At 40.7% G+C, this 15,025-nt stretch overlaps 1 protein-coding gene across 1 annotated transcript in view; it reads left to right on the forward strand.

Annotated features, from left to right (window-relative positions):
* The window catches only part of PKD1L3 (polycystin 1 like 3, transient receptor potential channel interacting), a 78,703-nt gene that overhangs the window by 54,033 nt on the left and 9,645 nt on the right, over positions 1-15,025 (forward strand). Inside the window, 6 exon segments of the mRNA XM_059877311.1 lie at positions 1,291-1,390; positions 3,161-3,301; positions 4,404-4,613; positions 4,616-4,651; positions 4,654-4,719; positions 4,722-4,877. Of these exon segments, the coding sequence (XP_059733294.1) occupies positions 1,291-1,390; positions 3,161-3,301; positions 4,404-4,613; positions 4,616-4,651; positions 4,654-4,719; positions 4,722-4,877 (709 nt within the window).

The raw sequence follows: 15,025 nt of genomic DNA on the forward strand, positions 1-15,025 counted from the left end.
GTTATCAGTATTGCTACAGAGAGAATTTGGTTGAACTCCTATGGCTCAGCTGGTAAAGAATCTGCCTGCAATGTGAGAGACCTGGGTTCAATCCCTGGGTTAGGAAGATCCCCTGGAAAAGGGAAAGGCTACCCACTCCAGTATTCTGGCCTGGGGAATTCCATGGACTGAATAGTCCATGGGGTTGCAAAGAGTCAGACATGACTGAGCAACTTTCATTTCACTTATGCCTAAGTGTAGTTGTTTTTTTTTTTTACTGTGCTGGGTCTTAGTTGCAGCACACAGGATCTTTCGTTACGGTGCATGGAACTCTCTAGTTGTGGTGCGTGGGCTCAGTAGTTGTAGCACATGGGCTTAGTTATTCTGTGGCATATGGGATCTTAGTTCCCCGACCAGGGATCAAACCCAAGTCCCCTGCATTGCAAGGCAGAGGGACTTAACCACTGGACGATGAAGGAAGTCCATCAAGTGTACTTTTTAGTAATTTCCCAGTGGTGCTACTGGTAAAGAACCCACCTGCCAATCCTGGGTAGATGTAAGAGATTCGGGTTCGATCCCTGGGTCAGGAAGAGAAGGACATGGCAGCCCACTCCAGTACTCTTGCCTGGAAAATCCCATGGACAGAGGAGCCTGGTGGGCTGCAGTCTGGGGTCGCACAGAGTCGGACACTGAAGCAGCTTGGCACGTCCACCTCAGATCTAATCCTAGAGACCGTCCACTAGAAGGCAACTTCAGGTCTGCAGAGCACACACACCCGCAATCGTCCCCTCACAGCAAGGAGTGCGGCAGTGGGCCAGAAATATTTACTCTTATCCTTTGTTCTCTGAGGACTGGAGCACTTCCTCCTCTCCAAGGAAATTTAAGGAGTGGTGGGGGGTACTTGTTTCCCCTAACAGAGGCTTACTCTGTTCTAAAACTTCATGCCTTCTTCAGCAGAACTGGCCCTTTCAAAAGCATAGCTTCTTCAGTCTTGCTCATCAAAGTTGTTCCAAAGACAGGTGTTACTGAACAATTTATACAAAGCATCACAAATCATTTGATAGTTTAGGTTTTCCTAGCCAAGTAGATTAAAGACTACAGGCAAAAATATAAAGATTAACATGTCAACCATGTCTTTGTGGTTATGCAGAAATAACTATGAAATTACTTAATTCTGAGTGTTCCATAAATATAAAGAGCCCCCTGACTGAGATGTCGCAGTCATGCCCACCTTCACCTCTGTCGGTGCCGCCTTCTTGGATTCTGTGATATCTGCTCATTATTAGTGCCTCCTCTGACTTTCCTGTCTAGGTGATCTTCCTCACGCTGTTCTACTCACTGATGCTGAACAGGCTGCCACAACTTCACAGAGAGAAGGAACATCAAACCAGGAGGATCTTGGCACTCTGGGGTAATTCAATTAATCCTTCTAACTAATATCTCATTTTGCAAAGAGCAAATTGTATATCAGAACAGTGCACTCCCAGCCACCTCACTGACTAAGACAAATTTATCCACTCAGGGATCTTGTCTCTAACCAGCCATCGTGCCTCCTCCCTGACCCAAGACCAACCAGTGGGTCACGAGAACTCCTTATGGTCCATCCCTCCGGAGGTCACTCAGAGCTTCAACTCTCCCCTATATTCCAGATTCCTTCCTCGTGTTTCTAGCCTGGAGCCCCACATGCTGTTTTCAGCTGCTCACCCTCTGTATCTGGATGCCTACGGCTATCTCAAACATGCCCCAAGCAGAATTATTTGCCTGCCCCACAAATTCACTTCTTTACTGTTTTCTCATTTCAGTTAATTAATATCACCACTGGCTGTAAACTAAGAATAATCCTAAATCCCACTCCCAACTCAATCACCAAGCCTGAGGAAGTCTGAATAAAACTGACTAGAGCCAGTCATTTCACACAGAAGAAACTCACAAAATGTGGCCGAAAAGCAAATGGCAGAAAAATTAACACAACATTCTGTTTTCAGCCAGGCTTCACCGCATGTGTGATCTTAGTTTACTGACTAGGGATAGAACCCATGCCCCTCTATGGGGAAGTCCCTTAACACAACATTTTAATCATGCAAGAAATGCATGCCTTGCTTAGAGACACATTTTTTAATGAAATGCATAGGAGAATAAACTCCAAAATTTAGGATTAGCTATGAAGAAGAGAAAGAAGGGATACCATGAGAGAGGTGCACGGCATGTTTTATCTCAGCTGCCACTTATTTCTTAAGCTGAGTGGTGGACAAGCTGCTAAGGGGTTGGCATCTTATTCCTTCTGAGATTAAAAAACTAGTAATCTGACTTCAAACTGCCTTCCCAGTCCTCCTTTCATTTCTCCATCTCTTGAATTGCTGTTCCCTCTCCTAAAGTGACTTTTTTTCTTTCTTACCTCATTTTTATCCATCTAGAGAATTCTGACTCACTTAAAACAAATGTCCTATGTCACTGCCTCTGGGCCACCTTCTCTGAATTCCTCGAGGTTAATTTTCCCTCCAGTGATCCCTCAGCACTTGGTTCCTACAGGCTGACATGTTTTAGGTCATATTCTAACTCCCTCTCCCCATCTTGATTTACACGTCTCTAGATTCTTCTGCCCACAGTGTGGTCTGGAGAACAGCACTGGCATTTCCTGGAATTGTCAGACATTCAGGCTCTTAGGCCTCACTCCAGAAACTGCATTTTAACACAATTCCAGGTGATCCCCCCTGCCGGTTTTACAGTGAGAACCACCACTCTGGAACAGAACTCCCATTGGGTAATCCACTGACAGAACTGTTTGGTTCTAGTCCAAGATACGTAGAGAAATTGAGAATAAGCCTTTAGAAACATTTATAGCAATTGGGCAGACTAATTTTAGGCCTATTGAATCTAAGTTTCAAAATGGGGCTTCTATTTTTAGGCCTCTATTTTGTGTCATTTTACTTGTATTTTGTAGGCCTCTGTTCTGTGTCAGTTTCTAGTTTTTACTGTATTTTACAAAAGTGTTAGTCCCTGATGGATTGGAAATCTTTTTCTAAGTCTTTGATGGTAGTTTGGGAAGAATTGCTTGTGTAACTTCTTTTCTCCATTTCAGCATTTAATAGGAGATACCCATAGTAGATGCTCAGCAGATGTTGATGAATAACTACTTAATGAAATATAACCTTTTTTTGGCCTACATTTGAATTTTTGACAGCAAGATGTCCTTCTTCATTACCCGGTTCAAGAGATAAGAACAACTCCATCTATGTAGCCCCCACTATAAACAGTCCAGTTAAGCGCCCAGAAAGAACCTTGAAAGAGAAGAAGTTCTTCAAGTTGACAGGAGATGTTTTAGGTACGGAGAGGAGACGGTAACATGTTGATACATCAACACATTTCCCAGCAAGGAAAGGGGGGAGGTGAGAATAAAATGGAAAATCTAGAAGGCGGGGAAAGTATCTTAAAGTATTCACCTCAAAACATTCTGAAAAAAAAAAAAAAACAAACATTCTGGATGCTATTAAACAAGGCTGTACGGTGCATGGAGGGACTCCTGAACTTATGATCTAACTGTGTGCTTGAGGAAGTCACTTCCTCTGTCTGCAGAATGTAATCGTGAAACTTGGTCAGCATCACAGGGTGGAGGGAAAATGAATATGCTTTGAAAAATAGCTGTCCTGTAAGTACAAGGTCCAACACGTCTAGTGTTTGGGTTATTGGATTCTCTGGACCAAAACAGACAAATTCTGTCTTCATCATATGAACAGAGACCATCGATAGATAACTGGGGATGGGAGAGACCGAGGGAGTTGTCTGGGGGTCATTTAGACCTTAGAACTAAAATAAAGCATTTTTTTGGTGGGGGATTTTATGTATCTCAAGTATAATTTCTGAGCAGTGGCAAAAGAATTCTGGGAAGGTATATATACCTATCTATTGCTACACATACAGGTATCACTAGGAGCCAAATGCTTTGGCTTATCTCTGACCATTATTAAGTTGAATCATGTGAAAGTGCCAATTTTTGACTGTTTTTGACCTGTGAAAGTCTATATGCATAGGGAAAAATGAAGAAAAACATATAGAGGATTTTTTTTTTTTAACATGTGTGGAGGATTTTTTTAAATTGAAGTATAGTTGGTTTATAATGTTCTGCCAATCTGCTCTACAGCAGGGTGACTCAGTTATACGTGTATATATATACACATTCTTTGTTTATATCCTTTCCATTATGGTTTGCCCCAGGAGACTAGACTTCGCTCCCTGTGCTGAACAGTAGGACCTTGGTGTTTATCCATTCGACACGTGGTAGTTCACATGTACCAACCCCCAAATCCCAGCCCACCCCCTCCCTCTCCCCTCCCCCTTGGCTTCCATAAGTCTGATCATACAGAGAATTTCAAACAAATGAAATTTCAATTTCAAATTCACCTATGATTTTCTCACTTCTGTACTAGCACAAATCCTTTTCCTTACCCTGTTGATGACTACAGTCTACTCGACGCAGAACTCCAATAGATTTTACCTCCGTCAAGCTATCCACAAGAGCTTTTCTCAGCGTTTCTCAGAGATCAAACTTCTTAAGCATTTCTACACCTGGGCCAATAGCACCCTCCTTCCCAACCTGTACGGGGATTACAGAGGTAAGACCACAGTCCAGGGGCCCAGCCCTGCAAATGTGGGATACAGTTGGTTTTCCACATGCCCCTACAGGAACCATTAGAACACTGGAGAAAGTTTCGCTGGCTGTGTCAATATGACTGCACCTCTGTGGGCACCCAAAGCTCTACTCCCAGGGACCCATCTAAGCAGTTTCAGGTTTATGTCTGTTCACCCAAGGGTGATCAGTCCCCGAGGGCTGATTCCCACTGAAGAGTCTCACTAGAGGCTGATAAACAAAGTTGAGAACTTATTTACTTACAGCATGAGAAGTAACTGAAGTGGTCCTTGGGGTCGGTTGCCTCCTTGTGAAGGAAGGAACCACATGCAGCTGAAGTTTGTTCTCTAAGCCCAGATGTAATCAGAAAGATCTCACACCAGGGTGACCTTTTGCTATATTGCCTGATATGCAGTCATTCCTTTGTGATGTGTGACTTTTCTTGGTTGGTTATCTAGTTCAATTCCATGAATGTCTAGTGAATAACTGGTATACTGGGAACTGTCCTAGGAGCTAATGATAAAAAGATGGGTATTATGTGGTTTGTACCCTCAAAGAACCTCACCATCAAGAGGAGTTAGTATGAATGCTTCTTCATACTTCAACCAGGTACCAATGCTTTGTCGTATTATAACTTTGTGTCTTATTAAGTGAGTTGTGTTCTGGAAATTGCTGCATTCATTAAACTCAGGATTGGTGCCTTTCTGTTGAGATTTGAAACATCTCCTAAATTCCTGAAAAAAAAAAAATCTGAGTGATGTGTAATCTGAGTAAACATATATACTCTTTTCTTTTTTAATTAAATTTTATTGGAGTATAGTTGACTTACAGTGTTGGAAATGTTGGTTTCAGGTATACAGTAAGGTGAGTCAGTTATGCATATACATATATCCACTCTTTAGATTCTTTTCCCGTATAGGGCATTACAGAGTATTGAGTAAAGTTTCCGTGCTATACAGCATGTTCGTATTAGTTGTCTGTTGTATACATAGTAGTGTGTATATGTCAGTCCCAATCTCCCACTTTCCCCTTTGGTGACCATGAGTTTGTTTTCTATATCTGTATAGTCTTTTCTTAAACGTGTGTCCTTTCTAAGTTGCTTCAGTTGTATCTCACTCATTGTGACCCTATAGACTGTAGCCCACCAGGCTCCTCTGTCCATGGGGATCTAGAGTGGGTTGCCATGCCCTCCTCCAGGGGATCTTCCCAACCTAGGGATCGAACCTGCATGTCTTATGTCTCCTGCACTGGCAGGCAGGTTCTTTACCACGAGCACCACCTGGGAAGCTCTTAATGTGTACATGGTGCATGTAAGAGATTTTGCAGGTGGCAACTCCTTTGCACTGCATGTTCTTTCTAGCTGAGTTTCATTTTTATGTTATGGCTGTGCTGGGTCTTTTTTGCAGCACATGGAATCTTTGTTGCTGCACCTGGGCTTTCTCTGTAGTTGCAGTGCAAGAGCTTCTTGTTGCAGTGGCTTCTCATGTTGCAAAGGGCTCTGGATGCACGGGCTAGACTAGATGCAAAGGCTCAGAAGCCACATCCTTGCTCTCTACTTACCAGCAATGTGTTTCTGGTGAATCACTCAACTTCCTGTGCCTCAGTTTCCCCGTCTATACAATGGGGATAAATCTTAGGATCTATCCTTTAAGACTGATGTGAAAATTTAAAACTTAGTATATCTAAGTGCTTAGAACAGTGTTGGGCACCCAGTGGGTCTTAGCTATTAATTTTTTTTTTTTTTTGGCTGCACTGGGTTTTCACTGCTGCGAGCAGGCTTTTCTCAAGTTGCGGCAATCTGGGACTACTCTCTAACTGTAGTGCATGGGCTTCTCACTGTAGTGGCTCCTCTTGTTGTGGAGAATGGGCTCTTAACACACTGGCTTCCGTAGTTGTGGCTCCTGGGCTCTAGAGCACAGGCTCGATAGTTGTGGTGCACAGGCTTCATTGCTCCGAGGTATGTGGAATCTTCCTGGACCAGGACTGAACCCATGTCCCCTGCATTGGCAAGCTAATTCTTAAGCATTGGGCCACCAGGGAAGTCCCAGTCTTAGCTATTATTAATGGGGCAGTTGGAGCTCTGGTTCTTCTAGAACCACAGAGGTTACAGGAGTTACCTGGAACATATTAAGGAAGAGCAACAGCAATCTGAGATGTAGATAAAGAAATAGAATTAAGTAGATAATACTGATAGACATTTAGATTGTTTCCAATCTTCTACTGTTAACAACAGTACTATTAAATATCCTTTTTCATATATAATTTCACTCGTGCAAATATATCTGTAAGATAAGTACCTTGAAAAGACTGGATAAAACTGTATATTCAGCTTTCCCTCCACCATGGAGCTATGCAGAGGCTCAGGTGCATTCAAGATTCAGTTCCACCGCCATGGCTTAGGAAGGCATTGCTGCTGGAGGTATAATGGGCGTTAATACTGCTCTGCAAGAGGTGCTGAAGACCACCCTCATCCACGATGGCCTAGCACGTGGAATTCGCGAAGCTGCCAAAACCTTAGACAAGCACCAAGCCCATCTATGCATGCTTGCATCCAAGTGATGAGCCTACGTATGTCAAGTTAGTGGAAGCACTGTGTGCTGAGCACCAAATCAGCCTGCTTAAGGTTGACGACAACAAGAAACTAGGGAAATGGGAAATAGCCTAGTCCAGTGTCAAAACACATCTGGGAAGAATCTTTTTGGTAAGATATAAAATTCCTCTTGCAGCAATTTAAACTTGTTTTTTCTCTTGTGACTTTCTTCTCAGATGGAAAACCATTAATCTCACAGTTCTGTAATTGCATACTTTTTATTTAAGGAATACACAGGGAGGCTACCTTTGAAGGTTACATCACCCCTTACCTTCCTCTTACCTTCTTTAGAACCCTTGGTCCTTTGATAACTACTGTAAAACTCTCCCTGCCGGACTGTCTAACATAATCTTTTTCTTTCATGTTAAAACATTTTTTTAATAATTAAAACATGAATATGGAGAAAAACAGTATATACCACAAGGTATGTTGTGCAAGTCTCCTTTATCTCCTGATCCCCCTTCTGTCTTTCTGAGAGGCAACCTCATTCCCAATTGATTATACAGGCATACCTCACTTTATTGCATTTTGCTGTACTACATTTCAGAGATACTGCTCTGTCTGTTTAACAAATTGAAGGTTTGGGAACCCTGTGTCAAGCAACTTCATTTGTGCCATTTCTTCAACAGCATTTGCTCACTTTGTGACTCTGTCACATTTTAGTCATTCTTGAAATATTTCAGCTGTTTATTATGTTTATTACGGTGAGCTTGTGATCAGTGATCTTGGATGTTACTGTTGCAAAAAGATTATGACTTTGAAGGCTCAGATGATGGTTAGCATTTTTTTTAATAGAAATAAAGTACTTTTTTAGCAATTAAGCTTGTAATTAAGGTATGTACGTTGCTTTTTTAGACATAATGGTATTGTATACTTGACAGACTATGTTTCAATCTAAACATAACTTTTTTTCTTTTTGGCCATACCACATGACTTGCTAGATCTTAGCACCCAGACCAGGAATTGAACCTGGGTGCTGGCAATGAAAGTGCCAAGTCCTAACCACTGGACAGCCATGGAATTCCCTAAACATAACTTTTATATGCCCTGGGAAACCAAAAAATTCCTGTGACTTGCTTTGCAGCAGTGGTTTTAAACTAAACACATAGTACCTCCAAGCTATATTTGTAAATTCTTTCAGAGGTAATCTGTACATTTGCAAATACATTTGATGATAAACAGCATCCTGCTATAAACACTGTCATGCATTTTTGCCTCTTCCCCTTAGGTTGCCTAGAGATGGTTCCATCAGCATATATAAAGCTGTCCCTTTCTATGTTTTATTCATTTACTGTGTAGTATGCCATTGCATGGATGTACCATAAATTGTATAACCAACTCCCTATTGATAGACATTTAGATTGTTTCCAGACTTCTACTATTAACAATAGTCCTATTATTAATATCCTTGTACATACATAATTTTATACCTATAAGTACCTTGAAAAGACTTGATAAAACTGTATATTCATTTTTTCATTTAAAAAGCTATTGCCAAATTGTCCTCCTCAGTTGTACCAATTAACATTTCCATGAGCACCGTGTAAGATCTGCCCACGTCCCCAGCAGTTCACCATACAGGTAGCTCTGAAATACACGGAAGGTTTGCAACTGCACTGACAAGAAAATGCAAGTCAAAACTACACTGAGGAGACATTTTTCACCTCTCACAGGGACAAAACTTACCTCTGCTCTTGCCCTTCTTCATTCCATTTTCCCCATATTGTTTTTCTTTTTTTTTCTTTTAACATATAAATGTGTTTTTTCCCTGTTCAAAAGCTCCCAATGGATTCCATCAGACTTAAAAGCTTAAACCCTTTCTAAAGCTTACTCTAGGGCCTTCCCCACTCAGGGCTGTTGCACCTGCCTCTGTTCCTCTCCTAACCTCATTCTGCCCCTCATTCAGTCTCCTTCAGCCACACAAGCTTCTGTGCTCTCCCTAACCAGGCCACACACACTCTTGCTTCAGTGCCTTGGAACTTGCTCTTACCCTTACTGATGTCTGCATCGGGTTCTCCAGACTTTGTTAGGGTCTCTCTCATAATCCACTCCAGTATTCTTGCCTGGGAAATCCCATGGACAGAGGAGCCTGGAGGGCTACAGTCCGTGGATTTGTAAAAGAGTCGGACATGACTTAGTAACTAAACAGCAAATTCTCATAAGCCATCTCCTCAGAGAAACATCTAATCACCCCTGTGAATAAACGTAGCACTGCTCCCTTCCCACAGGACACTGTCCCCTCATCCTACTCAGCTTTTCTTCATAGCACTATTATTACCTGAATATTGTTTGGCCATTGCCTGTCTGCCTCCCTCCTCAAATGTGAGTGCTCTGTGGACAGGGACTCTCTCGCCCACTGCTGTGCCTAGCACCTAGAATAGGACCTGGTGTATGAGCACTCAGTACACACTGACGGAGACAATGAATGAATGAGTGTCATTCTATAACCTTTGCCTGTTTTTCATTGGGCTGCTTGGTTTTGTTTGCTTGCTTTGATAAATGGGAGCTTTTTATATATTATAAAGAGCTTATTTAGTTGTAGATAGAGGTTTAGATATTTATACAAAAAATAAGTATTTACAAAAATTTAGAGAATGGCTAGCATATCAGTAGCTTAGCTGATAAGCTGTTGACATCTTACCTGGCAGTGTAATATGCTTTTCTGTTCTCATCTTCATTTGTATCCCTCAGTTCAGTTCAGTCGCTCAGTCGTGTCTGACTCTGCAACCCCACGAACCGTCACAGGACGCCAGGCCTCCCTGTCCATCACCAACTGCCGGAGTCTACCCAAACCCATGTCCATTGAGTCAGTGATGCCATCCAACCATTTCATCCTCTGTCGTCCCCTTCTCCTCCTGCCCTCAATCTTTCCCAGCATCAGGGTCTTTTCAAATGAGTCAGCTCTTCGCATCAGGTGGCCCAAGTATTGGAGTTTCAGCTTCAACATCAGTCCTTCCAATTAACACCCAGGACTAATCCCTCAGTCATATTAAATTTTCTTCATATAATTCTTGTACATCTTGTTAGGTTTATCTTTTGTTTCCTATGGTAAATAAGATTTCACTATACTAACTAGTGTTTGAATATATGAAGGCTGTTGATTTTACTATATTTAGTACCCAGATACCTTGCTGAATTTTTTTTGGTAAGAGTTTTTAGGTTGATTCTCTTTTCTCCCCAGCTTTATTGAGGTACAATGGAGACATTGAAATTGTGTATGTATTTAAGGTATACGTGATGTTTTGATATGAGATATGTGAAATGATTACCACAATCATACTAATCAACACATTCATCTTTTCACATAGTTACGGGCTTTGTTTTTGGTGTGATAAGAACTTTTATTCTCTTAGTAAATCTCAAATATATATCACTATTGCTGTTAACTTTAATCTATAAACTGTAATCATGCTATACATTAGATCTCCAGGACTTATTCACTTTAAAATTGAAAGCTTGTGTACTTTCACATCCACCCATCCTCCTTGCCACCCCAGTCCCTGGTACCCACCGTTCTGTCTGGTTCTATAAGTTCGACTTTTTAAAGTTCCACTTATGAGAGATCATACATGCTTCTTTGTTGGCTCATTTTGTATCTTCACTTTTGTGAACAATCCTGCTATGAACACAGGAGTGCAGATGTGTCTTCAAGATGGTGATTTTATTTCCTTTCCATATATATAGCCAGTAGTAAGATTGCTGGATCATACAGTAGCTCTATTTTTAATTTTTTTAGGAACTTCCATGCTGTTTTCCATAATGGCTGTAACCAGTTTACATTCCGATTAATAGAATTCCTTTCTCCAAATCCTCATCAACACTTGTTATTTCTTGTCTTCCTGATGATAGCCATCCTGATAGGTATGAGGTGATATCACAGTGCAGTTTTGATTTTTGTATATCCCTGTGGTTAGTGAGTTTTACATATACCTGTAAGTCATTTGTATGTCTTCTTTAGAAAAGTGTGGTTTGTTTATTTTTTGGTATTGAGTTGTATGAGTTCTTTATAGATTTTTTAACGCCTTGTCAGATACATAGTTTGCAGATATTTTCTCCCATTTCATAGGTTTACTGTTTCCTTTGCTATGCAGAAACTTTGTTGTTTGATGTACTCCCACTTGTTTGTTTTTGTTGCCTAAACGTTTATAGTGTCATATCCCCCCCAAAAAAATTGTCAAGACCAAGTGTCAAGAAGCTTTTTCTGTTTTCTTGTAGGAGTTTTGTAGTTTTAGGCCTAAGGTTTAAGTTGTTGATCCTATGGAGCTGATTTTTTGTATATGGCATAATAAAAGGGTTCAGTTGCATTCTTGTGCGTGTGGAGATTGATTTGCTTCCCCCTTCCCTATTTGGATGCCTTGTAGTTCTTTTTCTTGCCTAACTTGGCTGGTTGGGACTTCCAGTATTATGTTGAATAGACGTGGTGAATAGGCATCCTCGTCTTGTTCCTTATCTTAGAGGAAGAGCTTTTAGTTTTTCACAACTGAGTATAAAATTTAGCTGTGAGCTTGACATATATGGCTTTTATTTTCTTGAAGTACATTCCTTCTTCCCTAATTTGTTGAGTTTTTTTCATGAAAGGATGTTGAATTTTGTCAAATGCTCTTTCTGTGTCTGTTGAGATTATAAATTTTTAATCCTTCATTATTCTAATATGGTGTATCACATTTGTTAGCTTATGTATTTTGAATCATCCTTGCATCCCAGGGATAAATCTCACTTGACTGTCGTGTGTGACCCTTTCAAGGTGCTGTTGAATTTTGGTTTTCTAATATTTTGTTGATATGCATAGCATCTTTTTCCATGCTTCTATTTTCAGCCTATGTGTACCTTTAAAGCTTAAGTGAGTCTCTTATAGACAGCATATTGTTGGATCTTGTATTTTTTTTTCCATTTAACCACTCTGTGTCTTTTGACTGGAGAATTTAGTCATTTACATTCAAAGTAATTATTGATAGGTTACGCTTAAAACTGTCATTTTGTTCATTTTCTGATTTGTAATTCCTTTGTTCCTCTCTCGTTGTCTTTTGTGATTAATTTTTTGTAGTGGTAGGCTTTGATTCTCTCTCCCTTTATCTTCTATGTATCTACTATAGCTTTTGTTTTGCAGTTACCATAGTGAAGTCAAGTGAAAGTCGCTGTCATGTCTGACTCTTACAGTCCATGGAATTCTCCAGGCCAGAACACTGGAGTGGGTAGCCTTTCCCTTCTCCAGAGGATCTTCCCAACCCAAGGATCAAACCCAGGTCTCCCACATTGCAGGCGTATTTTTTACCAGCTGAGCCACAAGGGAGGCCCAAGAACACTGGAGTGGGTAGCCCATCCCTTCTCCAGCAGATCTTCCCAACCCAGGAATCTAACCGGGGTCTCCAGCATTGCAGGCTATTCTTTACCAACTTAACTATCAGGGAAATCCGTAAGGTTACCATAAGGCTTACATAAAACATTTTACATTATTACTATGTTATTATTCTAAGCCAATAACAACTTATCTTCATCACATACAAAAACTACACTCTAATCATCCCTTTTATGCTCTTGATGTCACACTTCACTTCTTAATGTTTATCTAGATCATTGTCTTCTTCATTTATTTATTTGGCTACATCCAGTTTTAGCTGCAGCAGGCTTTCTTCGTTGTGTCACGCAGGATCTTCAGTTGCTCACACACTCTCTAGTTGTGGTGCAAGGGCTCATTGCGGCACGTGGGCTTAGTTGCTCTGCAGCGTGTGGGGTCTTAGTTCCCCTACCAGGGATCAAACCTGCGTCCCTTGCATTGCAGGGTGGATTCTTAACCACTGGGCCACCAGGGAATTCCCTCATTATATTTTACAAATTGCGATAATTTCATATCCTTTTAAAAAATGTTCATATCTTATTTCTTTTGCTTATCTGATTATATTAGCTAGCTAGCAACTCCAGAAATGTTTTTAAAAATATTGGTGAAAATAGGCCCTTTTTTTGTTACTAACTTACTAAGGCAATTTTTTTAATGGCTGCCTGTATTCTCTCACTAGGATTTATTACTGATGGAAACTCCTTTCTTTTGGGCAATGTTCTACTTCGTCAGATTCGCCTTCCTCGTGCCACATTCTTTCCAACTAAACCATCTCTCCGAGAACAAGTGAAGCCATCTCACCAAGTTCAGGAGGATACAGAGAACTATGGGGTTAACTGGGGGCCCCCTGATATAAACAACACGAAATCGGACACGATCTGGCATTATCAGAATCAGGAGGCACTGGGTGGCTACCCCATTCAGGGAGAATTTGCCACTTACTCTGGAGGAGGGTATGTTGTGAGACTTGGAAGAAACTCCAGTAATGCACACAGGTGAGTGAACCTGAACAGGAGGTCCAAGATATTTGCTGGAATTAAGGACCCTTTTGAGTAGTTTTGACAGCCACTATTATGCTAATATACTATGTATGGCACTGGTAGACACTTTTATTTTAGATTTTTAAGGAAATGTATCTTTAAGTTTAAAAATTCCTTTTCAACCTCAAACTAAAGGTATATTTTGGGTTGCCATTTTGCCAAATCTCCTTCCTTTTCTCATCTGGAAAAACACATCAGTTTCAGTTCTAGCTGCAGTTAAACTCAACTCTAGCTTCAGCAAACTGTATTCAAATAAGGGGAGACACCACGTCTTGAACAGTCCAAAATTAAAATGCCAAAATTAAATTGCCAGAGTTAGAATGGTGTTATATACAAATCCTGAGTCTTTGTCATTATGTATGAAAAAGCCCAAATTAAAATGATTATCTCTTCACTGAAATTCTCAGCAAGAAACTAACTTCTCAAAAACAACAATGCCAACCAAATGGCATTTTGACTGCTTACACCTAAATAGCTTAGTTAAAAGTAGTACTTTTCAAATAGAAGTGATTGACACTGTATTATTAGCTATTTCATGAATCTTCATTTTTAGATATTATCTAAAATGTTTTTAAAAGATACTAGTCTAAAATAATTAATTTTGAAGGAAAATTCTCAGCTGAGGTAAAATTAATTCTACCTCAGACCTTAAATGCCAAATACCTTTTCTTGAACATTTAACTTTGGTGTGAATACCGGTGAAAGTTTGGGCATTAGTAAGCATTTTACAGGTGATTGGTAAATGTCACTTCTCACCTCCTCTGTGAGTGATACTAGAAAGGCCAGAGCATTTTCCTCCTCTGCAGAGTTCAGTGGAGAATATAGCTGGCCTGCCCTTCTGTTTTTCCAGAGTTCTACAGCAACTTGAACAGAGCCAGTGGCTAGACCATTGCACCAAAAGCCTTTTTGTGGAATTTGTGGTCTTCAATGCTAATGTGAACCTGTTCTGTGTAGTGACCCTGATTTTGGAGTCCAACAATGTAGGTATGAAGGCCTCTTCTCTCTTCCCTCTGTGACATGGGTATACACTAAAGGCCCCATTTCTTTATCTTATGTCATTAAAATAAATTATTTAAAACTATTGCACATAATTTTGAAAGTCAGACAATTTCAAGGCAAAAACTAGAAGGCCTCTCTTCATCCTCACTTCATTCCTACTCTCCAGAGGCAGATTTAACTGATTCTTTGGTATTTAAAAATTACTCTAAAAATGCAGCATGCTTATTAAATATGTCATTAATCTTCAGTTTTAGATAGTCTCTTTTTTGGGGGCGGGGGGAGCGTTGTGCTGGGTGTTCAGTGCTGCAGGTGGCTTTCTCTAGTTGGAGTGAGCGGGAGCTATTCTGTGTTACAGTGCCCGGGCCTCCTCTTGTGGTGTGGTGGCTTCAGTAGTCGTGGCGCACAGACTCAAGCGCACAGGCTCAAGAGCACAGGCTAAGTAGTTGTGCTCGGCTAGT

This window comes from Bos taurus, chromosome 18 (genome assembly GCF_002263795.3).
Source record: "Bos taurus isolate L1 Dominette 01449 registration number 42190680 breed Hereford chromosome 18, ARS-UCD2.0, whole genome shotgun sequence".
NCBI lineage: Eukaryota > Metazoa > Chordata > Mammalia > Artiodactyla > Bovidae > Bos > Bos taurus.